The sequence below is a fragment of the Lipotes vexillifer genome, unplaced genomic scaffold (assembly GCF_000442215.2).
Source record: "Lipotes vexillifer unplaced genomic scaffold, Lipotes_vexillifer_v1.1 scaffold322, whole genome shotgun sequence".
Lineage (NCBI taxonomy): Eukaryota > Metazoa > Chordata > Mammalia > Artiodactyla > Lipotidae > Lipotes > Lipotes vexillifer.
This window is the reverse complement of record NW_006776528.1, coordinates 569,980-597,211: the sequence shown is the minus strand read 5'-3', so window position 1 is coordinate 597,211 and position 27,232 is coordinate 569,980. Positions and strand designations below refer to the sequence as shown.

The window sequence follows — 27,232 nt, the reverse complement described above, 5'->3', positions numbered from 1 at the left end:
CAGCAGGAGGTGCGCCAGGCAGAACTTCCCAGTGCTGCGGAGAAGGGGACAGGGGACCGTGTGCTACCGGGAGACAGCCTCTAAGTCACACCAAGACCCTGCAACAGAGGGGACCGTGGAGAGGGTGGGCGACAGCTGCACTCCCGTCACTCGGCTCCTTGGCCCATCCTGCCCTGTGAACCCAGGTCTCACCACCAGCTCTCCCTGCAAAGCTCACAGGCCGCTGTCACTCAGCCACACCTCACATGCGGGACTCCCCCCCACCCCCCCGCCAAAACCGCTCCTTCAGGCGGACCCGCTGGCCAGGACCACCGCGAGTGAACTTCACCCTCCCACCCCAATTGAACTCTGAACCTTCTCGAGCACTGGGATTAAGCACAAGAGGTTAGTTCGGGTCAGCAGGACAAGGACCTGCCACAGGCGGCAGCCGCTCGACCCAGGCTGCAGAGAGACACATAGGGCCCAGCACCCACGACCCCAAAGCAGGCACACGCGGACAGGCGAGCAAACGCCCAGGCCTGGCCTCCGCTCAGGGGTCAACCCGAGGCAGTGGAGGCTGGCTCTGATCCGGTCACACCAGCCAGACCAATCTGTTCAAGCTCAGTGGAACTTCCACTCGACAGGAGCCCCGCCGCTCTTGGGGGGAGGAGCAGCAACAAGCACAGTCTGAGCACTTTGCTCTTGGCCTTGGGACGCGCAGGACCCCAGGAGAGCCCCTTCCCCCAATGCTCTCCTTCAAGCTAAGGATAAAATCAGTCTGTTCACAGCACACACACCCACTACGAGTCAGAGGAGGCAGGTCAGAGATCTCGACAGTGACATGACCTGCTGCCAACAGCAACCCTCCTTCACCCTGACGCCCTGCAACCACAGAACAGCAAAAACTCTACCTACCAAAGGGAATTCCCTGGGGAGGAGGGCTGAGCGCCATTAAGCGCCCTCGGTCCACTCCACACAAACCTGCTCAGCCTCTTAAAGCAGGCTGGAGGCGGAGGCCACAGGATCAGAGGAGAGGCTTTCCTGACAAGGTTACTCTGCTAAACCAGCAGTGACCACGAATGGAGAAAACCACTAAATAAGCAAAAACATCCCCAAGAAACAACCTGACTTCACCCCTGAGGTATCTGATGACAGTTAACCCTTCACGGGTTAACTTCAAGGGTTGTCACAGCTGCCAGACTTGGAAGTCATTCCTATGAATACGTACAACCAGACAGAATCCAGCGATGCATCTACGAGAAGATGGGCTGCTTTAGGCTTCCATTTGATGTCAAATGCTCATCTACTCACTTTAGGTCAAGAACATGTACAGGTGGTGACTGATGGGCAACCACCCTGTTGAATAACCAGCTTAAATAACTGTACAAATAGACTCCACAGTTTAGGGACTTCCCTGGTGGCACAGTGGTTAAGAATCCACCTGCCAATGCAGGGGACACGGGTTCAAGCCCTGGTCTGGGCTTGAAGCCCTGGGCAGACTTCTGGTGAGAAATCACGTCCTCCACCAGGCTCATATGAGGCTCAGCCTTTCTTCTGGACGCTCCTGCCACGTGAGTTTTGACCACTCGGTAAGTACTTCCTGGTTTTCTCCATTCCAAACCCCAACATCGCTGCTATAGTCTGAATCCCAGTTTGTATCCCCCCGAATTCCTATGTTGGGAACCGAGCCCCTGAGGGGGTGGTATTAGGAGAAGGGCCTTTGGGAGGTGACTGGGTCACGAGGGCAGAGCTCTCACCGACGGGGTGAGCGTCTTATAAACGAAGCCCGAGTCCCTCCTTCCTTTCTGCCGCGTGAAGACACGGTGCCATGAGGACAGGGTGAGAGGTCTGTTCTCTGGAAGTGCCTCACCTCACACTCTCCACCTCCAAATGCGGAGGGGCAGTTCCTGCTGTTTATCGGCTGCCCAGTCTGTGGGACTTGTTCTAACAGCCCAGAAGGCCTGAGACAATCTCTCAGAGCCCTTTCAGTATCCACACAGCCTCCTGGTCCCCCGGCTTCATCAACTCAGGGACCGCCCGCCACCAGGACTGTGTGTCACAACACTGGAGCCCCCACTTCTGAGGTCGGACAACCCACCCTCACCTGCCGACCCATGCAGCTTTCTGACTCCCTCATCCCCTCACGTGTCCTGCACAGAGCCCTCTGGATCCTCAATTCCTCCTTTTTCTCCCAAACCAAGCCATCTCTGCCTTCCTTTTCTATCTCCATGGCCCATCACTGTAGTCACCGTCTTGCCCTAAACCCCTCTGGCCCCTGCCTTCTTGCATGCCCAGAGCATCTGCCCAGCTCCCCTGAAACAGCCCACCAGCCACCTGGCCATCACCCAGACTGCTGTGCTACACGGGCACCACCTAGTGGACACACGAGGAAACAGGTCATACAATTTTGTAGCCCTCATATTGGGGGTTTACAGGACCAATTAAAAATGTGCAAGAAAACCATAATTCGAAGAGATACATGCACCCCAATGTTCACTGCAGCACTAGTCACAATAGCCAAGACATGGAAGCAACCTAAATGTCCATGGACAGAGCAACGGACGAAGATGTGGTACGTATATACAATGGGATATTACTCAGCCATGAAAAAGAATGAAATAACGCTATTTGCAGCAACATGGATGGACCTAGAGATTGTCATACTGACTGAAGTAAGCCAGACAGAGAAAGACAAATATCATGATATCACTTACAGGTGGAACCAAAAAAAAGTGGTACAAATGAATTTATTTACAAAACAGAAAGAGTCACCGATGTAGAAAACAAACTTATGGTTACCAAGGGGGAAAACGAGGAGAGGGGTAAACTGGGAGACTGGGCTTGACATACACATACTACTATATATAAAATTGATAACTATTAAGGATCTGTATAGCACATGAACGCTACTCAATACTCTTAATGACCTATAGGGGAAAAGAATCTAAAAAAGAGTGGATATACGTATATGTATAACTGATTCACTTTGCTATACAGCAGAAACTAACACAACATTGTAAATCAACTATACTCCAATAAAAATTAATTTTAAAAAACGTCATGCAATTTTGTTCATGCCAGAATTGCCAGGAAATCCACCACCTGGACCAAAAATAAATTCACAGGGCTCTGCCGTTATAGTCTCTTGGGAAGAGCTGTCTTAGCAGATACATCTGGAAAAATTAATGTGTTTAAAGTAAGCAGATAGGGCTTCCCTGGTGGTGCAGTGGTTGAGAGTCCGCCTGCCAATGCAGGGGACGCGGGTTCGTGCCCCGGTCCGGGAAGATCCCATATGCCGCGGAGGAGCTAGGCCCGTGAGCCATGGCCGCTGAGCCTGCGCGTCCGGAGCCTGTGCTCCGCAATGGGAGAGGCCACAACAGTGAGAGGCCCGCATACCACAAAAAATAAAAATGAAAAAAATAAAGTAAGCAGATAGGCCTGACCTTTGGCCTAAAAATAGAGGACAGATTTAGTTTTTCAAAGCTTTTCAAATCATGCTCCACATTTTTACCATGGTTCAAACAAATCCAGATCGCAGGGATAAAATGGAAAGATTTGAGAAAATGTTACCAGAAGTACTGGTTTTCTCACTACAGTGGAGATGTCTGCCTGTCCTAGTTTCCTTCTGACTCATGCTCTCATCACCTGTGGAACAGACCCCGCATGTGGTCTACGGAGCGAACAAGGCCACAACATACACATTGAGGAGCTGACGCAAGGGGAAGACACCAACGTGCAGGTTAAACACCCACCCTCCCCTCTCGGGTGTGTCCTCCCAAAGCCCCCCAGCACTGGTGCTCCTGCCTGCTCCTGGGCCGCACGTGGCACACGGGCTGCAGGGCTGGCCTGGGGCAGAGGGGGAAGGTGAGAGGGCACGGCATAGCTGCCCCACCCCTTTCCCAATTATACACAGAAAAAGAAAGCATAGCCGCCTTAGCTTTTTCCTCTCTGACTCTTCTAGACGTACTAATTAGGATGTTAACCTTCTACCAGTTTACTATGTAAAATGTTTCTCCTTGGAAAAACATACCCAAAGGAAACCGAACAGAAATCCTTCCATGGGACTAGAATAAACCACTGGTGACCATATTTAGAACCAGAGGGACCCATTACTATATGCTATTTATAGTTAATGAATCTGTAAAGACCTCTTCCCAACTGTGGTAGCTTCTGCCATGCATTCAACATTCTATTTTCCAACTGCAGACTTGCTTTAAAAAGAATTACTCATATAATATAATCAAGGTTAGCAAATTCTGTGAGATCATTTCTAAACCCCTTGAAAATAAATCTTTAATTATAGAAGGGGAAGAATTAACAGAGGCAAGGCAGTCCCCCTGCCTTCCAATTCTTGGGAAACACCCATTTCCAAGGAGCCTTGTAAACTATACACTATGATTTCACACTGAGCAATTCTGTGTTAATCCCTAGAATTTCTTCCTTACAGTTTCTGCACTTAGAAGAAAGTCTGAACTCTTACTATACTGGCCTAAAAGTCAACAGTTACTGGCTTCTGCTCTTGACAGCTGACCACGACAGAGGCTCACACTGCTCTTCACTCCTCCGTTTGGAAGAACGAAGTGTCAGCAAATGTGGTCAGTGCTGGGATTATTCGATGGTCAATCTGGACAAGGGCTTCTTTGTTTTTTGTTTTTAAACTTATGTGAAAACTAAAGCTTTGTTACACAGCTTAGCATTTTAAAAATCGGCTAATTTTCCGGCAACTGCCAAAGGCTCAGTAAATCCTAAATAACGCAACTCTAAACCAATTTTAAAGAAAAAGAGATCTCTTCCAGAAACTAGGCCAATCACTCGGCTGGCTGGCGTGAGGAAAAAGACTCACCTGGCGATGTCTGGGTGCGGGTCCACCAGCGTGCTGACGAACCGGAAGAACAGGGAGCCCTTCCACTTCACGAAGTCCTCCTGCTCGAGAGATCAAAGGCTCACGCTTACAGGGGCCTCAGCACACAGCCCTCTGTCCCTGGGGCCATGGGCGCTCACATGGGACAGTGTGGGCAGGACAGCCCGACCGTGACTCAGCACCCCTGCAGGCGGGGAGGCGGATGCGTCCCGCACGAGACAGTGAGGGCATGGATGCATCAGAACAGACACACAACTCACTTAAAGATCAAATAGCATTTTCCCCTCACATCAGGCTACACATGCACTCTCGAGCTCTGTCCACGCAGACGTGTCTCTGCAGGCTCTGGGAGCATGTCTGCAAGGTCACCCGGGCAAGCGCAAGGGTCCTCTTTGTACAAACGATGAAGGTCTGTCTGGGAACACCGACCGTTCACAGAATCGGAACCAGACCTACTCGTCTATACGTGCTTTTCTCTACGTGCTGTTTACTTGTGAAAACAAACTTCACACTGCACAACGGGATCTCTGAACAAACACTCAGAAGGAATATTAGGAAGTAACAATCTGTTTAAACGTCTGTCCAGAACGTCAGAAGAGTGGTATGTGAAACTGCACGTGAGCAAATACCTGTGCCTCTACTACAGTGCAGCCCGACTCCTACACTGCTCAGACCCCTGAACAGGAGCAGCCGGCCAGGCGAGCCCTCATGCGTACCTGCAGGAGGTTAGTGAGCAAGAAGAGTGTCTGCTTGCGGATGAAGGGGTCCGAGTCCTTCAGACACACAGAGATGTTGGGGATGTACTTGTCCACCATGACTGTGTACCGGACGCAGAGGTCGCACAGGACGATGATGACATTGTTGCGGACGGCCACATCCCCGCACACCTCCAGCTCCCGCACCAGGGCCGGGATGCTCTTCTTTGCAAGATCCTCGTGCTGCAAGCACAGCTTCCCTGCCACCGAGAAAGAAAGACACCCTGACTCTATTCTCATTCTCTGCCTCACATTTTCTCCAGCTGTATCCTGCTATGGATTTTATTTAATCAAAGTGAAAACATCACACCAACAATCACAAACAAAAAATCTAAGGCAGACAGACCCATACTAAATATTAAGAAGCGCCAAATACCCGCGGGTTTCACGAGGCAGACACTCTGAGATGTTCCTTCATTTCTTTTTAAAGTCAACATCTGAATTTTGGAGTTATCAACTTACCTGGAAAATGACGAATAAAATGTAACCGATGATACATTTTACTTTTGATTATACACATAACTGATAGAAGCTGAAAAGTTTAATAATGAACTTGAAATCTGAGCTAGGTGAATAGATAATCGTGTCATTTATTTCACTTCTTGTTCATAGTTAGAAGAAGGAAGGCTGTTGTTGAGTTTTGTGTTTGTGTTTTTTTTCTGGCCGGGGGAACATTTTGCTCTTATTTACACTTCTGAGATTTCTGAAAAATAACCATTATTACCAAAAATTCGTAACTCGCGTTGAGTATACACAATCACAAAGAAAGTTCAAATTTTTTTTGCGAATACTGACAGAAGTCGGTCTTCTTAAGATAAACAACAGTGTGAGGTCATGGAAAGTATCAAATAAACTGTCTTTTTGTGTGTCAGTGTGTTAGTTTCTGCTGTATAACAAAGTGAATCAGCTATACGTATACATATATCCCCACATCCCCTCCCTCTTGCGTTTCCCTCCCACCCTCCCTTATCCCAACTCTCTAGATCACTGCAAAGCACCGAGCTGATCTCCCTGTGCTATGTGGCTGCTTCCCACCAGCTAGCTATTTTACATTTGGTAGTGTATATACGTCCATGCCACTCTCTCACTTCATCTCAGCTTCCCCTTCCCCATGCCCGGGTCCTCAAGTCCATTCTCTATGCCTGTGTCTTTATCCCTGTCCTGCTCCTAGATTCTTCAGAACCATTTCTTTTTTTTTTTTTTAGATTCCATATATATGTGTTAGCATACGCTATTTGTTTTTCTCTGACTTACTTCACTCTGTATGACAGACTCTAGGTCCATCCACCTCACTACAAATAACTCAATTTCATTTCTGTTTATGGCTGAGTAATATTCCATTGTATATATGTGCCACATCTTCTTTATCCATTCATCTGTCGATGGACACTTAAGTTGTTTCCATGTCCTGGCTATTGTAAATAGAGCTGCAATGAACATTGAGGTGCATGTGTCTTTTTTTTGGTGGTACGCGGGCCCCTCATTGTTGTGGCCTCTCCCGTTGCAGAGCACAGGCTCCAGACATGCAGGCTCAGCGGCCATGGCTCACAGGCCCAGCCACTCCGCGGTATGTGGGATCTTCCTGGACTGGGGCATGAACCCGTGTCCCCTACATCGGCAGGTGGACTCTCAACCACTGCGCCACCAGGGAAGCCCGCATGTGTCTTTCTGAATTATGGTTTTCTCAGGGTATATGCCCAGTAGTGGGACTGCTGGGTCGTATGGTAGTTTTATTTTTAGATTTTTAAGGAACCTCCATACTGTTCTCCATAGTGGCTGTATCAATTTGCATTCCCACCAACAGTGCAAGAGGGTTCCCTTTTCTCCACACCCTCTTCAGCATTTATTGTTTGTAGATTTTTTGATGATGGCCATTCTGACCGGTGTGAGGTGATACCTCACTGTAGTTTTGATTTGCATTTCTCTCATGATTAGTGCTGTTGAGCATCCTTTCACCTGTTTGTTGGCAATCTGTATGTCTTCTTTGGAGAAATGTCTACTTAGGTCGTCTGCCCATTTTTGGATTTTGTTTGTTTGTTTGATATTGAGCTGCATGAGCTGCTTGTAAAGTTTGGAGATTAATCCTTTGTCAGTTGCTTCCTTTGCAAATATTTTCTCCCATTCTGAGGGTGATCTTTTCATCTTGTTTATGGTTTCCTTTGTTGTGCAAAAGCTTTGAAGTTTCATTAGGTCCCATTTGTTTATTTTTGTTTTTATTTCCATTTCTCTAAAAGGTGGGTCAAAAAGGATCTTGGTGCGATTTATGTCATAGAGTGTTCTGCCTATGCTTTCCTCTAAGATAAACCAGTTCTTTATGATGCGAACTGCAAACTTACTTCTTCATTCCCAGAACTCAGTGCAGTGCCTGGCATACAGCTCTTGAAGAACAGACTTCATGGTGCTACATTATGAGTATAAAAAAATCACAGGTTTGATGGTAATAAATTAAACAGGGAGTGTCCTGCAGAGCTGGGCGCTCCTACAGTTACCTCCCGAGCTTACAAGCTTATAAATCACAAAGCACACGTGGAGAGGCTGCCCCGTGTCTCCTTACTCACCCAAGGTGATGACGGCATGTGCTCTGATCACAGAGGGCATGACAGAGCCCTGGAACTGGGAGATGGGCTGGGAGGATGTGGCCTCACTGCCGCCTGGGTCCGACATGGTCACTACAGGAGGGAAGGGAAGGGAAGGGAGGAGAGGTCTTGCTGCACTGCTACAGGGCAAACCCAGCCCCGAGGCAGCAGGCGCGGAAGGCACGCCAAGGTCCTTACAATGCTCCGCGCTGGCAGAAGCAGCCAGGATGGACTGCATCAGCAGGGAGGCTCTCTTGTCCACTCTGGCTGGACAAAGCTGGGCTACGTCTCCTAAGGTAAAAATGTACTTCACCTGCAAAGAGAATTGGTTTTGCAGCAAGAATAAGGCAAAAGAAAAACGAACTCTAGCTAAGTTAAGGCCATGTCAGTGGAGTACTTTTTCTGTCCCCCAAATTAAATGGCTGGGTTTTATTCCCTGCAACAACACACAGCCATTGTAAAAATCCAGTCACTGCTTCAACTAGGGTGACTGTATAGGTTTATCATCTGTATCTAGATACTCCTGCAAGTCAAAGGGGTGCTATGACAACAGAGTGGACCTCGGTGCTTCCGGGTAAGTGGGGCCACGGAACAGCTGACTTACAATCCTGCCACCCACAGACACCATCCTTGTTTTCCTGTGTGACTTTCTTTTCAAAGTATTTTTACAGTCACAGGGCTTCATGTTTGCTTTTCTCACACTTGCCAATCACACTAGCTTGAAGTTTGTGAGTCTAAATTTCAGTGTCAGGCATCCTTTCATGTCAGTATATACGATCAATATGTTTAATGACTACATAAATATGTTAAAAACTCTGAATGTCATCAAGGTTGACCGCACTATTACTATACATTTATGTGGACATAATCCCTTCCTGTTTGCATCAGCTCTGATGGACACCTTTGCGTCCTGGGACAGTGTTCTGCCTCCTCAGAGGGGACGTGCGGGGTGAGAGGGCATATAGCCTGTTGCACGCTTTAAACTCACTTCCAAACTGTCCTCCTGCTTAGCTTACGAGTAAGACTCCTACCACAACTTGTGAGAATTTGCTTCCTCAAGCCACCACTACTGTGTCTTTATTAAGGACCTTCAGCTGAACAGTTAAGTAATACTTATTTTTTAATCGTAAAAATACAAGGGTGATGCTAAATAAACAGTAAAATGTTGAATAAAGGCTTTTTAAGAGTAAAAAAGCTAATAATAAGGATGTGTGTGTTTAAAAAGAACTGAACACACTGTATCTCAGTGGATTAGCAGCACATTTGAATTATATTTAAAGACGAGTGAAATAAACGATATATATAGGGCAAACTTCTCCATATATTTTGACCAAAGGGTAAATTTTAGTGACATATTTCACAGGAAAAAAAAATCTTAGCGGGGAAAACTCACTGGTCATAATAAGCGTTTTTCTTAGATTGGGTAGGGAATCCCAGACAAATTCGCGGAGCAAGACCCTCCAGAGAAACCCTGGGTCGGGCCCACTCTAAACATTGCGACCTCTGACCCAAAACATCTGGGTTCTCGGTGATCAGGATATTTTTATTACTAAACTGGGTCCGTATTAATGCCTTTCGGCACAAAGGGTCTTCTCCTCCAACAAATCTAAACATGGCCATCAATCCCCAGGTCCAAGTGCGAGGCGCCAAAGCAGGAATTGAACACAGAAGGGAAGTGCTCTACTAATTTTCAAACAGACAAGGAAAATGACCAGTTTTGGCGAAATGATGGCCTAGTCTGAAGGGCATCAAAAAGCTCATTTTTGCCCTTATGGGACAGTGTCAGATGTTGGGATCAGAATCACCACGTTTTGTTGACAGTCAGCTACTTGAACCAGAAAACGGGCCCCGCGTTCACTGGCTCAAAGGCACCTCCTCACGGCACAATCTCTGAAGCAGGGTGCATGCCACACAATCTCACTGCTCCCAGGGCAGCAGCTCCTCCAGCTTTCAAATATTTCATTTGTTTTAGACATGACCTGGGAGCTGCTCTATAGTCTGATATTCAAACAGCTTGCCAGACACATTAGACAATTAAAAAAAAAATCAAACCAACAAGCCAAAAGAACAAAGAGGATGCTCACTTTACTCTTTTCTCACCTTATTACTTCTGAGCTCACAACACACACTGTGCTTTCCCTGTTGGATCAGGAATCTCACACGACCCAACTGGGAGAAGGACTTACCATCATTTCCCCCCAGATGATAAATATGGGAGAGAAAAATGAATAGGTCACCGATAAAAAATTCTAAAAAAGAGAGTAAGCCCCAGGCTAGGAAAATCCTTTTCTTGCTAAGAGTATTGAAAACGCACCTCACACAGCCGTCTACAGGCCCAGCGGACACAAGCAGGAGAGGAGGATGCTAAGAGCAGCAGCTACTCACCGCCAGGTCTTCGTTCATCCTCCCGGACCCGTCCTCCTTCAGAACTATGTCAGAGAGGCAGCGCACACAGGCAGAGAGCACGTCCCCGCACGCCTGCACCAGTAGTCCCTGCGGCAAGTCAAAGGCCATCTCTGAAGGGCACCACACATCCATCAGACTGCCCGCGACACACAACTTGCTCACAAGAAACTCTACGGCCTTCAAATGCATAAACTGCAAGCCATGGAAACCCTAGCCGTCATGCTTTTGCATCTTTGCTCTTTTAGCAATCTGGCAACGCGAACTGGCTAAGTAGAATTCACGAAGAACACTTATGTGTGTTCTTTGTAATATGCTATATTTACTACAAACATATATATTTATGTATTATCTTTCTTTCTATTGTTACATTTGCCCTATAAGAGGGAAAGACATCTATTTAGGAAGATCTACTGCCCTAATTTATGAGAGATCTGTAATAGCAGTGCTCCTCCAATAGAGAAAAACGTTGCAATTCTTCCGGCATATGTAGATGGTGAATTAACTACTGTAATAAAGAGTATATTTTAAAAACACATAAAATAAAAAAGAACAGTTTTTAACCCTCCTGAAATGTATTTATTAGAGAGAAGTTTTCAGAGTCTCTTATTAGTTAAAGTGACCTCAAGGGGGTCCCACCTCCGGCCCACACATCTCACCACGCTTATGGGCCAAGTGAGGAGCTCGGTCACACCCTATAACCCGGGAGCCACTTTTCTCGGGAGGCCGTCCCTGCACACCTAGGCTGAGCTGAGTGGCTCCGCCCCAGGACCACCACGTTACCAGATACTCGCTTCTGTTTCAGGAATTATTCTAAGACGTTGGGATTACAGGTTAACGTGTAGGTCTCCCACACTATGCGGCAGGCGCCTTAGGAAGGGGCAGTGTGAACCACACCCCAGGGAGTGCCCAGCAGCAATACCACAAGACGGTACTCTAAGTTTGCCAAATTGCTGGCAAACCATCATCACGATCCAGACGTTTGTAGTCTGACTCGGCCTAAAATGTGTCAAAGCTATTTTCTTTATTAACGTTTTACAAAATGACTGCACTTAAGATGTTAAGAGACTGCACAACCTGGAGCTTCTGAAATGCACGTGCTCTGTCCCAGCCTGAGTCCTTTAGGCCCGGCACCCAGCTCCTAGTGAGAGGAAGACCTCAGAGTCTGGGCGAGCCGCCAGCCAGCCAGCCCTGGGCTCTCTCCATGCAGGGGCTCCTGTCACACTTCCAGTGTGACTCCCACTGACCAGAGAGACGTGTCCAGAGGCAAGTCTGTCCAGTCTAGGCAGACCTCAGTACAGTTTTTCTTCAGTTGGGCAAAATCCACCCACTGGTCAAAATCAGTGCTCTGTGACGCCAAATAAATCCAGTTCTCTGTCCTTTGGGTCCTTCATTCATGTGTATTTAGCCAGGCAGCCGGCCTCCCCACACTTCCTTCTCCAGCTAAACACGCCAGGCCCTCAGCGCTCTTGGCCAGCCTGCTCTGTCACCCTGCTGACTGCTCTCCTTGGATACATCCATCTGGTCTCATCCACGTTCTCTGAACGGCTGTCACTGAGACAGAATGGCAGCACGTGGCCTTAGAATCGAGTGTACAGACAGCAGGACGAGCACCTGTTCCAGACACGATCTCTACTCCCACAGTCCACACCTGCACCCGCGTCTTCAGCGACAGCCTCAGAATGCTACGAGCTCACACCAAGCTTGCAGAGAGCAACGATGCCCAAAGGCCAAGCCTCTCACACGTGCTGCCGTTGAGCTACATCTTGATGGTCTCTTCTTTGGGTAACTTGTTTTTCTCCGTAAAATACAGGACATTCATTTACAGATAAAAGAAGCACAGTATGTTTCTGGTCACTTGGATGTAAAGTATCCTGAGATTCTGGGAAGTCTCAGGGACTTAGTCCACTGCCCACCATCAAGGGAGGTGGTCTTGGCAAAGCTAACACCCTGCCCTTCTCCTAACGCAGCAGTGAGTTCCTCTCCCTTCTGGGTCTCAGTTTCTATGTTTGATGAGAACTCAGCCTTCCCCACAGACTAACAATGACACAACTTACTGTTCTAATGACTGTGGCCGGTGGTGGGCAGACAGTTAGTCTTTACGGCCCTGGCTCCCCCCAGTGCAGACCCTCTCCAGCCAGTGCTGGGGAGCCACACTGGCCCGGGAAGCGGGGCCCGTGGTGCAGGCCTGGCTCAGCACTCACAAGCGACATGCCGCAGACACTTGGGGGATGGCGCCCTCACATTCTGCCACAGAACCTCCATTCTTTCCTACAGCATTTGTTCCTCATCATCTTTTGTTTTGTTTTTACCTGTTTTCTGCTATTCAAATATGCTCCCTTCTTAGGTAATGTTCCTTATTTAAAAGTTTTTCACACACTTTCTTGGATCAGAGATAAACAGAAAATCAAATACAGCAAGTATCCTCTTCACCAAAAAGTGCCAAAAGGTTTATGCCAGGAAACACCAGACACAGAAAGAGCTGGGCACTTTTTTTTTTTTTTTTTTTTTGCGGTACGCGGGCCTCTCACTGTTGTGGCCTCTCCCGTTGCGGACCACAGGCTCCAGACACGCAGGCCCAGCGGCCATGGCTCACGGGCCCAGCCGCTCCGCGGCATGTGGGATCTTCCCAGACCGGGGCACAAACCCGTGTCCCCTGCATCGGCAGGTGGACTCTCAACCACTACGCCACCAGGGAAGCCCGAGCTGGGCATTTTTAATTAACTAAATTTCAACCTGTTTTAAGTCCTAAGCAAAAAAGTTACAGTATATTGTCTTACTACAGTGGTTAACTTATCAGGAAAGGACTTTTTAAAAAGAACTTATACAAGAAAATGAAGCTTAGGAAGGTGGCAAGTAGCTCAGATGAAGCAATAATGTTTTTATTCTGGGAGATTTAAATATATTTCAGCAATTATTTAATTTTTGACTTCTAAAATCATTAATAACTCCGAGTCCTAAAATTTTTCATTATGATTAGCACTGTCTAGGAGTATATTTCATGATAAAAACTGAATACATGGTAGTAAGATAATTTATCATTAGAGATACTTAAATGGATAGCTTTTGGGGAGTCAAAGTAACCCTCTGTGTCACACAGAACGCTGGTTTGGAGTTGTGATGATGAATCCACAGAGAATGTCAGCAGGAGGCTCTGGGAACTCTGGGGACAAGAGATACTAGGGTGACAGGATGATGACTTATCAGAAATCTTCTGGTCTGGAGGGAAGCCGTGACTAGGAGGAAACCACTTACACATCCTTGGAGTGAGGGAGGAGGGTCTAACAGGCTATTGTGAGCACCGAGGTTACAATGATTAAAAGACAACCTTGTAGATTCGATCTTGGAAACAGGTGTCCGCCAGGTGTGCTTCCTAGAAGACACTGGTACCCAGAACCAAGGAGGTGACCTCCTAAAGGAGCTGTGTGTCTTCAGCAGCCAAGATCTTCTTGGAGACTGTCAACTGTTTGTCACGTAGGTGCTTCCTTGGAGAACTAACTGCTGGGGACCACCCACCCTTCCAGGTTCTCCACGGAGAACACGGCCCCAGCTTCAAGGCAGAGCTTTATGTCTACGTACAGACAAATGACAGACACACCCAGGAGAGTCTGTAGCATACCTGCTCCTCCGCTGGCGTCTCTGCAGATGCTCTACAGAGTCTTTGCAAAGTATCAACAGCTGGGCTGATCAACTTTGGTGACCACCAGAATCCATTCAGCTTACTTTTGATAACATCTAAAAAAGAGAGTTAATTCCCTTGAAGTTTAACTCTCAAAAATATATATAAAGTGAGAGGCAAAGCCTTTTCACGATTCTCCGGTAGACACTCACCTGTCACCTTGTTCCGGGTGCTCTGAGGAAGATGCTTTGCAATATGCCCGATAACACAGAGGATGTGCCCTAAGGTGTCTGCACTGGGGTCCTGCTGCCTGTGGAAAGGGCAGAAGAAATATCAGTATAGAACCAAAGTAAAAATTGCTGCCAACAAAATACTTTTCTTCTGGATTATCAGTATTGGAGGAAGTAGGGTAGCATGGTTTAGGAGTCGAGTTGGGGAGCATTAAGGCACTTAATGTACTTGGACAATGAAAGCCTAAAAGTGATTCTTTTTTCATGTTTGTTTTTATGCCAGAATTTAGAGAAAAGATCTGTGTATATTAACAGCTATGAAAGAGCCCACTTCCTTAAGACATGAGCTTTGTTTCCAAGACTCTCTCGTGTCTGGTGGCAGCTAAATCACAAGCATGCGAACCTGCTTATTTTCTCCCAGGACTTGATGATCTGGGTGTAGTCCAGCGTGGGTGACGAGCCAGCAACCTTGGAGAGCAGCATCCAGGCCGGGGCGGAATGCTCCTTGCCCGTGTGGGAGAGCACACCGTTTACAAAGGTGGAGGAGAGCTTATCTGTCCTGGACCAGACATGAAAAGCCTCATCTAAACAGCGGCTGGAAGAAAAGATGAGAAAGCAGGATCGTAACTGTAAATGCACAAAACTCTTCAGACCTGCCCCTCGGTGAAGGGTATCAACTTCTGCTCCAGGATTCTGGCACATAAAACATGCAAACAGAGGTTCCTGGCTAGTGGCTCACCTGATAGTAAACTAGGTATCTTTCTAATTATTATTACACTGAATAAGGTGTACTTACCCCTCCCCTGCCCATTAAGTATTTATTTTTAAAGAAAATAATAAAATTTCATAATTCACTTGAGACCCTCTAAAATTTTTATGCAAACATATGGGGTAAGTTACCAATAACAGGTACATCCAGAGTCTACAGGGTTTTAGTGACAAAAAAAATGTAGACATTGTCCTTTTTTCAATGGAAGGATTGGAGAGAAATGACATCCTAGCATTTAAATATCGTGATATTAAATGAGCTCAACTTTGCTACGACCTGCCAATACCACTCAGAAATACATATATCAAACTTTTCTAAAATAAAAAATGCTTCTGATGTATTAAAGTGTTTGTGTGATGTCACTGCTATTTTTAAACCATTTATTTTACTTTTTCCTATAGCACTGAATGACATCATATGACTCATGAGACAAATGCAGTATTACATATTTAAGTGGAGAGAAAAATACATTCCTTCCCCCAATTAATTTCTTCTACTGCTAGGCGCACACACACACTCAGATTAGCAAGATTTTCTCATTAAATGAAAAAAAGAATTCTCAAAGCACACAGAAGGCAACTATGAGAAAATAAACACATCTACACACAATAAGCATATGCATATAAACGAATGGTTTTATTAATAAATTAGCTTTTGGTTAAAAATCTATCTAGAGTTTTACTGCAAATGACTAACATAATCTATATGTGACTGCTATCCAAAAGCAAGCTACATGAAATCAACAAATATTTAAAAGTTTATGCACAAGCATCACACAGAGTATTAACTGAAGTTTACTGCAGGAAGCCAGCAGAATGACAAAACATCCTCTGAACTTCCAGGTTTGAGATCCCAAATCTGGCTCCTCTCTGACCACGCACACCCTCCACATGGGCTGGGCCGTCCCCAAAGCCTCCCAACTGGACCCTCCATTAGCCACACTGCCCATCACAAGCAGGAGACGGCGCACCACTCAGAATGCGTTTCAGCAAACACCATCTGGTTTCCTGAAAAGCACTGCCGACGTCTATCCTAATATCAAACCAAAGCAACCCCCCTCAGTGCCCATCTCAGTGCCCCCTGCTGGACAGAACTGACCACACTCTCCCTTACACTCCAGTCGACTTGTTTGACCTTTTCACTAATTCCTTTTCTTCTAATCACACCAACTGCTGATTTTGAACAGGTCTGTTCTTAGTCATCTTCTCTAACCTACAACCTAACTCTGGGCGATGTCCTCCATCACCAGGATCGTCACAAGCACACACTGAAAACGGGACTCCATCCCCAGCCCTCCCTCCACCCCCCACCCTGCCCCACCTCCTTTCCGGGCTCTAACCTACAACCTAACTCTGGGCGATGTCCTCCATCACCAGGATCGTCACAAGCACACACTGAAAACGGGACTCCATCCCCAGCCCTCCCTCCACCCCCCACCCTGCCCCACCTCTGCTTTCCGGGCCTTGTTCAACAGCAACGCCACCCAGAAGCCCTTTCAGTTAGGATTCCTGGAGCGGCAGGCCTCTAAGCCTTTGCGTTGCTATTTCCTGCCTGGAGACCCTCACCATTAGGCCTGCCTGGTTACTCTCAACTCTTTCCACCTCTAGGGATGATTGAGGTCACACCACCATCAAAAGGAAGCTACCCTAAGCTAAAAACAAGAAGAAAGTTGATTCCCTTGTTCGGTGGCTTTCACACTTTTTCTGCTCAGGGCCCTTTTAAACTCTTAAAAATTACTGACTGCCTCGAAGACCTTTTTTGTTCATGCGGGTTATACCTATCAATATTTGCCATACTAGAAGTTAAAACAGAAATTTTAAAATACTTGTCTATTAATTTGTCAGAAATAACAATAAGCCAATTACATGTTAACATAATAAATAATGCAATTCCTTCCCCCAAAAAACCTGGTATCTTTCTCAAAACAAAAAAAAACTCGGTAAGAACAGTGACATTGCTTTATACTTTTGTAAATCTCCTTACGGCCTGGCTTAAACAAAAGACGTGCATTCTTACATCTGATTCTCCACTCAATTTATTTCAATATCATCACATGGCTTCTGGAAACTCTAGTACTGTCAGAGTATAAGTGGCAATGGCACATGACATCTTAATAATTATGATAAAGGCTGTCAACTAAAAACTGCCGCTTGCCATCTGCCTCTACAAGGATGAGGTCACTGGCCATTGCAGTCCCTTGACCTTCCACACCTCCTGAGAGGAGTTCTGGGCCAAGACCAGGAATGAGGCCCTCTGTGCTCTGGGAAAACTGGCAGAACAGGCCTTCAGATAGGTAGGTATTTTCAGGAAGATTTTATGAGCCCAATTTCTTGCATCTTCTCATACCTAGAAAAGCCCTAAAATCCATTAACAGAGACATCTGCTCCTCGTGACCAGCAGCAACCTTCTACCAAGATGTGTGCTTGATTGCACGTACGCCCCTCACCAAAATCACATATATACTGACCCGCCCCCCCCACACCTCTTCAGAGCAGTTCCTCAGTTACAGAGAGGCTGTCTCCTGGACTACAGTCCTCAGTAAGCCCCAAATATAAACTGAACTCACAGTTCTCTGTGTATGTGTGTTTTTAAGAGGACAAGAAAGAATCTAAGCTCCTGAATCCACCACACTTTGAGAACTGCTGCCCCTAATTCTACCCTCTCCTTCCTAACTTCAGCAAATACATTGTTTTCTAAATTGTGGTAATGTACATAACAAAACTTATCTTTTTAACCATTTTAAAGTACAGAGATCAGTGGCATTAAGCCCATTCGCACTGTTGTGCAACCACCCACCTCCAGAGCTTTTTCTCACCCCACACTGAGACTCCGTACCCCTTAAGCAGTTCCTCCCGACCGCCCCTTTCTGCCTCCCAGAGTCCAACTATTCTAGGGACCTCACATAACAGGAACCATCCAATATTTGTCCTTTCATGTCTGGCTTATTTCACTTAGCATGTTTTCAAGGTTCATCCATGTTATAGCATCTGTCAGAATTTTGTGACTTCTTAAGGCTAATATTTCATTGTGTGTATAGACCACATCTTATTTATCTCTTCACCAGTGCATGGACACCTGGATTGTTTCCACCTTTTAGCTGTTGTGGATCATGCTGCTGTGAACATGCTGTACTGGGCAAACACTGAGCACCACTTTATGCAGAAGAAAAAGGCTAAAAGCTCTAGTGCTCATATTATGTCCTCTTTTGTGTTTCTCTCTCCCTGTTCTCTTTGTTTCCTTTTATTTCTGGAGCTCTCTCCTCCTACTTTATAAAGTGTATCCTTTCACATACTGTTTTTTTTTCAGAAACTTTATCCCTTTCAATCATCCTCGATATTTTCTACATACTGGTTTTCTGACTTCAAATATGCACAGGTGTTTCCCCCATCTTAAAATGAAAACAGAGAGCCTATGAAGGAAGCTATGACACATCTTAACTGCAGGTAAGCTAAAGACCTAACTATAAAGGGGAAAGAAAAAAATCAAACTTCTAGGAGATTATATGGGGAAATATGTATATGATCCTGAGGTAGGAAAAGATTTCTTTAAAAATACATTAACCATAAAGAAAACCAGACAAACTGAACTCATCAAAACACATCATTAAGAGAGTAAAGAGGCAAATCATGGGATGGGAGAGATATCTGTAATACATACAACAATGCCTGTACATAAATATATAATGAACACTTCCGGGTGAACAAGCAAAAGAGTGACAGCCTAATTAAAAAAAAAAAAAGGGCCGGAGACCTGGGCAGGTAATTCACAATGTGAATATCTAAATGCTAATCCACCTATGAAAAGAGGCTCCACTGCATTAGTCAACATGGCAGTGCAAATTAAAACCACCAAGAAATACCAGTATTGGTCCAAAATGGACCAAAATGGCTAAAAAGGAAGACTGACAACACGAAATGCAGGCCAAAATATGGAGTAACTGGAACTCTCATTAAGTGCTGCGAGGAAATGTAACTTGGTCCCACCACTCTGGAAAGCTGTCTGGCAGTAACCAGGAAAGATGAATAAAAGCATACTCAACAGCACTGCTCTTAGGTGTACACCCAAGAGAAATGTGTGCCAAAGATACGCATGGGAATATTCACAACAGCATTATACCTCGTAATAAAAAACTGGAAACAACCCATAATCTATTAACAGTTGACTGGATAAATAAACTGTAGCTTATTCACAAATATCATACACACACACACAGAGCAATGAAAGTGAATGAGCTATAGCCGCACACAATAACTTGAATGAATTTTGTATTCCTTTGAGTAAAAGGAGTCGGACACACAAAGAATACATACCACATAATTCCACTTACATGAAGATGAAGAGCAGAGAAAACTCACACATGGTGTTAAAATCACAGTGGTCATTCCCTTTGAGGAGGGAAGGAGAGCGACTGGAAGGAAGAGTTTTCTCAGGCCGAGCAATGTTCTATTTCTGGACCTGGGTGGTGGTTACATGGCTATGTTTTTTTGATATTTATTGATCTTACAGTTTGTACGTTTTTCTATACGTTATATTTTAATATAAAAGTTTAAAAAAAATGAAATAAACCTCCCAACAGTTTCTCATGAGCTAGTATACACTGGGTGTGCACAGTAAGATATCCCTAAGAAAAGCAAAAAAGTAGTTGATTCTACTGCTGGCTAAATTCCTCTCCCTTCCAGGAATCTCAGCAAAGCATATAGTTGGTACTGATAAAATATTTAATGAGTGAATGCATTTTCAGTCAGATTTTTAACAACAAATGGGACCTTAAGAGATCGTGTAGTGTAACCGATTCTTTTTACAAATGAGAAAACTAAGGCCCAGAGAGATGGAGTGATTTGCCAGGGCCACAGATGGTATACTAAATCTATTATTATCTATCAGTATCTATTTTTTTTTAAGTTTTATTTTATATTGGAGCATGGTTAACAATTATTAGTATCTATTATGATACTAAATCTATTACTCTTTCCATTGGATGATAATTCCTCCATAAGTACATGTAAACAAGCAGGGAGGTGTTTCTTGTATGATAAATTTAGAAAAAAAGGAAAGGAAAAGACAGTCAAGGGAGCACAAACACAAACCAGCTGCAAGATTACTGCAGTAGCGATTAAAATTGATCAGTGCAGGTGCTAACTCTTCACCGCATTGCTCACTGAACAGTGAACACCCAGCAAATGTTATCAAATGGAAAAAATGCTGCAGTGTGATTAAGTCAACCGATCCAATAAGATGTCAGAAAAAGTCTAACTTGTCATACTCAGGAAGTCATCTATCATAATAACTAGTATTGTGGAAAGTTAAGGTTGACATAGCAAATCCATTAATGCTTTCTACTACATATTAAGACATCAATTTGAAGCTGGAAAACACTCAGAGAAAAGCAAAGGAAGGCTTCACAAAAACTGTCACCACAAAAATGCTAAGAGATTTGAACCAGGTCAAGGGAAAAAGATCAAGATTGAGTCTTCGTATACTAAACAATATGGAGAGCTGACTTTCCGAGATCGACACAGGAATTTATAACGAAAGCCCTCCCATAAGGACAACCAGTTGCACACAAACGTACCCCAGTTCCTGGCTCTCTGTGCTCAGCAGTGTCAGCAGAGTCCAGGCAAGCACCTGGCTGTTGTCCCCGCAGTGGAACTGACCATGATGCCTGATGTTCTGCAGCAAGAGCTGGTCGAGACACTCCAGGGCCTTGTCCTGCACGGTGCTCTCACTATCCATCACGGCCGGGACAACCCCCCGCAGCCAGGCCTTCTGTACCTGGACACACTGAGGCTGTGCCTGAGGAGTTGAAAGTCAGGAAGTCATAAAGACGCCTACGCTATCACAGGTCTGAACACAAATCGGGGAAGCTGTGATCGATGTTTTAGGATATGTTACAAGTAGCTGCTCACATAATTACAAATAAAACATACAGTGGGGAAAAAAAAATCAACATTCCAAATATAAGTGAAAACCAAATTCAAGCTCCAGTAACTGTAAATCAGTAAATACTGAAATTTTAAATTTATTTATTTATTTATTTATGGCTGCATTGGGTCTTTGTTGCTGCACACGGGCTTCTCATTGCTGTGGCTTCTCTTGTTGCGCAGCATGGGCTCTAGAGCACAGGCCCAGTAGTTGTGACACACAGGCCTAGCTGCTCCGTTGCATGTGGGATCTTCCTGGACCAGGGATCGAACCCATGTACCCTGCACTGGCAGGCAGATTCTTAACCACCGTGCCACCAGGGATGTCCCATACTGGAATTTTAGACTTACACAGTGATTATCTCATTATTGGTAGTGAAGCAGCACTTTTTGGTAATTCAAGATCGAGAGCAAAGAGTAAATTTTTATCCGAAGGAGTAATTAAAATAGATGCTAACAGAGAAAGTCAAAACATGCATTGCTTAATGCCTTCTATCATGAAATAAAGAGAAAAACTCACTTTTAAAATTCTTCAAAAATTAATTATTTGGCAAAAGTAAATTATACATAGGATTAGTGGATCTGCTCTTTTGGCAATATCACCTATACAGGTTTTAATAGACAAAAATTAATCTAGGCCTCTTACCTAACCAAATTAATTTTAAAAGTCACATTTCTACATGAGATTTCACCTGAAGTCAACAGAATGCTAACCATTAGCATTCTCTAGCATTAGTCGTTATATTTAACATGAAACGCAACCTACCAGAGGTAATGGACAGAGTCCTTCCTCTTACACTGCAGAACCCTACAGTGGACTTAGGAGAGCTTCCAACAGGTACTTCACCAAGCTCAACTGTTTGTAATGTCAAATACCACCCATCAGACAAACGACGGCTGCATCTCACCACAAGAAGCTCGGTGAGAGACTGCAAGGCCTGCTTGCGTACAGACACAGCAAGGTCCCGACACCGGTCCTGCAGGATTGACAGCTCTTCTTTCATACCCGAGACGTCACAGTGCTTCAAGATGCTCACTAAGACCTAGGAGGTCATGTGTAACATGAAGGGGTGACTTAGGCATAATGTCAATACAAAAAGCTAAACTGCAGACAAAACACTGCCTTTTAAGTTTGTGATTCTTTCATTTTGTGAGATCACAGATCCATCCCTCCTCCCACCTTTTAGAATCTGATGAAATTTAACACCTTTCTGGAGAAAACCTGACATACATTTTATACAAACAAGTACTCTGAAACAATTTCAGGGGTTTCATGAACCCTATCAAAATCCATCCATGGTCCCCAGGTTAAGAATCCTTACTCTAAAAAATGAAATTAAGGATATAAAACTGTGATTCCTAAAAAGCCAGCAACCCAGTAGGAACACTTAAGAACAGATGATCCTTCAGTTCATCTATATATTTACATTTAACAGAACAAGGTGAACTAACATTAAGGGAAAAGTGAGTAATGAATATGGCCGAAGGGTTTTTAAAATAGTTTCTTGTATCTTCAAGTTGGTAGTGCTTAAAAAGAGTACATGAAAAGAATGTTCAGAAAAACTCACACCTGGAGTGCAGACTTCCTGACGTTGGTCTTCTCATCTCCGACCCTGCTCCTCAGCATCATCATGAGACCCCTTCCTGTTGAGGAAACAGCACAGTCATTACAGCCTGAGCACACCACACAATCCTGAGAACATGCTGTAATCCCAGACTGACTCATTAGCTGGTTTTAAATCATAAGAAATCAGAGCATGAAATGACACGGAAAAAGAAGAAGATTCAAATAATTAGCTACTCACAGTAATGGAAAAGGTAGAGTAGTAAAATTTTAGAAGGGCATAAATTCTGGAAAATTTAGTTTTAAATCAAGGCTGCTAAGTCTAAAATTCTGCATGAATTATTTAGATCTCTATTCTGTTTACTACAAATGGTAAGATCTAAACCATCGGGTTTTTTAAAGACTAAGTAAAACAATACATAACAGTAGCTTTAAAACCTTTCCATTAATGGTCCCTTTACACTATTATAAATTACTGAAGACTCCGAAGAGCTTTTTTTAATGTGGATTATATCTTTTAATATGAATTAGAAATTTAAACTGAGAACTGTAAAAAGATTTAATAATTCATTTTAAAATAACAAGGCACGTCACTTATAAATGGTATATTTTTTAACTAAAAAATAACTATAGTCCAAAACAAAAAAAAATTAGTGAAAAGAATACCACTGATTTACATTTCTGCAAACTCTTTAATGTCTGGCTTAATAAAAGACAACTGGATACTCATCTCTGCTTCTACCTGCTTCTGCCTGTCTGGGACTTCTGCAATACTCCAAATTACACTTGCAAGAAAATCAGAGTGTAGAAGGTAAATGACATCTAAATATTATTACGAAAACTGTATTAACTTCAAGGACCCACTGAAGGAGGCTTAGGGACCCCAAACCACACTTAGGAACTGCTGAGGTATAAGAAAGAACATTAAAAAATGAAACAGAATACGGAAAGCAATAAAGAAAATCAATGAAATCAAAGTAGGTTCCTTGAAAAATATCAACAAAATTAACAACATTTTCCTAGACCAAGAAAATAAGACAGAAGAGTCAAATTGCTAAAATCAGGAATGAACGAGGGAACACTACTACTGACTTTACAGAAATAAAAAGGTTACGAACACTACGAACAATTTTATGCTAACAAATTAAGTAACCTAGATGAAATTTCTACAAAGATAAGAATTAGGGAAACTGACCTAAGAAGAAACAAAGACACACTACCCCCCATACACAAAGGGCCAGGACCAGATGGCTTTACTGGAAAAGTCTGCCAAATGTTAACAAAATTGACAATTAACAAAAATTAATACCAATGCTTCATAAACTCTTTCAAAAAACAGAATCTCTTGTTTCACTTTCCACCTCCCTCTGTGAAGCCAGTATTATCCTGAGAGCAAAACCAGACAAAACAGCTCAAGAGTACAACAGATCCAAATCCCTTCTGAATATAGACATAAAATCCTCAGCAAAATATTAGCAAATTAAACCTAGCAAGATACAAAAAGGATTATATGCCATGCTTGGGATTTACCCCAGGACATGGGAAAATCACTCACTGTGATATACCACCATAGAACAAAGGACAAAGGCCACGTGATCATCTCCATAGACACAGAAAAAGTATTTGCAAAATCCTACACCTATTCATGATAAAAACACTCAACAAACTCAGAACAGAAGGAAACTCCTGCACACCGATAAAGGCCATCCTGAAAACTCACAGCTAACCACTCAGTGGTGAAAGACGAAAAGTTTTCCCTCTAAGAACAGAAGAAAGACAAGGACCTCTGCTTTCCCCACTTCTTTTCAACACCACTAGAGGTCCTAGCCAGGGAAAATAGGAAAGAAAAAGAAATAAAGGCATTCAGGCTGGATAAAAAAAATAACTCTATTCACAGATGGCATGGTCTGATAATATAGAAAATCCTAAGGAATCTCTCTCTCTCTCTCTCTCTCTCTCACACACACACACACACACACACACACACACACACACACACACAACCTTTTAAGGCTAGTAACAAATTTAACAGTGTCACAGGACACAAGATCAATCATCAAAAATCAGTTGTAAAACCTAGCAATAAACAATTCAAAACTGAAATTAAGAAAGCAATTTCATTTACAATAGCATCAAAGAGAATAAAATACTTAGGAATATGTTTAAAGAGCAAGAGTTATACACTGAAAACTATAAAACATCATTGAAACAAATTAAAGGAGACCTAAAAAAGGCACCCCTTGTTCATGGATTGCAAAACTCAGTATTTTTAAGATGGCAATACACCCCACATGGATTAAGAGGTCAATCTCTATCAAAACGCAAGCTGGCTTTTTTGCAGACGTTGACAGCCGAACCTAAAATTCATATGGAAATACAAGAGACACAGAATAGCCAAACCAATCCTGAAAAGCAAGAACAAGGATGCAGAGCCCACACTTTCTGATTTCAAAATTACCGTAAAGCAACAGTAATCAACAGAGTGGTACCGGCATACAGATGGACAATGAAATATCAATGGAATAGAACTGAGAGTACAGAAATAAGCGCATATGCCTATGGTCAACTAATTTTTGACAAGAGTGCCAAGAGCATTCAAAGGTGAAAAAACAGTCCTTTAAACAAAGGGTGCTCCATCAATTTGATATTCACACGTGAAAGCTGGATCCATACCTCACACCATATGCAAAAATTAACTCAAAATTGAACCAAGACAAAAATGTAAAAGCTAAAACTATAAAACTCTTAGAACACCATCAAGAAAGTGAAAAAGATAACCCACAGAATGAGAAAAAGATATGTGCACATTATAGCTGAAAAGGAACTTGGATGCAGAATAGATCAAGAACTTTCACCTCAAAAAGATAAGTGGGGGGCTTCCCTGGTGGCGCACTGGTTGAGAGTCCGCCTGCCGATGCAGGGGACACGGGTTCGTGCCCCGGTACGGGAGGATCCTACATGCCGCGGAGCGGCTGGGCCCGTGAGCCATGGCCGCTGAGCCTGCGCGTCCGGAGCCTGTGCTCCGCAACGGGAGAGGCCACACCAGTGAGAGGCCCACGTACCACAAAAAATATATATATATATATAAGTGGACATTTGGGTTGTTTCCACCTTTTTGGCTATTATGAACGATGCTCTTATGAACATTCTTGTACCAGTTTTGGGTATGAATATATTTTCATTCCTTGTGGGTGCACACTCAGGAATCATATCAGATCATGCCATCTGTGAACTGCTGGGTCATGTGGTAACTCTACGTCTAACGTTCTGAGGAACCTCCAAACTGAATGAACACACAAAATGTGGTCTATCCATACAATGGACTATATGCAGCCGTAAAAAGGAACAGAGTACTAATACATGCTACAACACGGATGAACCCTGAAAAACGAGCGGTGGATGAAAGAAGCTATCCACAGAAGGTCACATGTTGCAGGATTCCATTTATGTGGAATGTCCAAAATAGGTGAAGCCACAGAGACAGAGGCAGGGGGAAGGGGAGAATGGAGAGTGACTGCTCACAGGTATGGGGTTTCTTTTTCAGCTAATGAAAAGTTTCTGGAAGTTGATTACACAATTTTATGAATATACTAAAAACCACTGAATTCAATACACTTTAAATGGTGAATTTTATGATATGTGAATTCTCTCTCAAAACAAAACCAAAAAACACCAACAAAGGTACTTATTAGCATAGTGACTGGCATGTAGTAACTATACAAATTTTTTAAAGTATAGTTAACGCCAATAATATGTCACTTTAGGGACTTCCCTGGTGGCGCAGTAGTTAAGAATCCGCCTGCCAACGCAGGGGACACGGGTACAATCCCTGGTCCGGGAAGATCTCACATGCCGCAGAGCAACTAAGCCCATGCGCCACAACTACTAAGGCTGTGCTCTAGAGCCCACACGCCACAACTACTGAAGCCCGCACACTCTAGGGCCTGTGTGCCTAGAGCCTATACTCTGCAACAAGAGAAGCCCGCGCACCGCAACGAAGAGTAGCCCCCGCTCGACACAACTAGAGAAAGCCAGCGTGCAGCAATGAAGACCCAACACAGCCCCCCCACCCCCAAAAAAAGTCACTTTAGTTTATCAAAAGTAAGATAGGGGACTTCCCTGGTGGCGCAGTGGTTAAGAATACCCCTGCCAATGCAGGGGACACAGGCTCGAGCCCTGGTCTGGGAAGAGCCCACACGCTGTGGAACAACTAAGCCTGTGTGCCACAACTACTGAGCCTGCGCTCTAGAGCCCGCGAGTCACAACTACTGAAGCCCATGCACCTAGAGCCGATGCTCTGCAACAGGAGAAGCCACTGCAAAGAGAAGCCCGCGCACCGCAACGAAGAGTAGCCCCCGCTCACTGCCAACTAGAGAAAGCCCGCATCCAGCAACGAAGAACCAATGCAGCCAAAAATAAATAAATAAAATACATTTATTAAAAAAACAACAAACAGTAAGATGGGAACATGGTCGCTACACATCTGGCAAATTTTTATACTTTGGAAGCATCGTTAAATCAGTACAACTCAATAGTGTTTGCAAGTGTCTGTGCA

At 44.2% G+C, this 27,232-nt stretch overlaps 1 protein-coding gene across 1 annotated transcript in view; it reads right to left on the bottom strand.

Annotated features, from left to right (window-relative positions):
• The window catches only part of NCAPD3 (non-SMC condensin II complex subunit D3), a 57,751-nt gene that overhangs the window by 10,197 nt on the left and 20,322 nt on the right, over window positions 1-27,232 (bottom strand). Inside the window, 12 exon segments of the mRNA XM_007450404.1 lie at window positions 1-34; window positions 4,823-4,902; window positions 5,557-5,795; window positions 8,154-8,264; window positions 8,370-8,484; window positions 10,557-10,664; window positions 14,194-14,309; window positions 14,406-14,503; window positions 14,827-15,018; window positions 20,765-20,985; window positions 22,022-22,156; window positions 22,684-22,757. The exon segment at window positions 1-34 is cut by the window's left edge and continues 149 nt beyond it. Coding sequence (XP_007450466.1) covers window positions 1-34; window positions 4,823-4,902; window positions 5,557-5,795; window positions 8,154-8,264; window positions 8,370-8,484; window positions 10,557-10,664; window positions 14,194-14,309; window positions 14,406-14,503; window positions 14,827-15,018; window positions 20,765-20,985; window positions 22,022-22,156; window positions 22,684-22,757 — 1,523 coding nt within the window.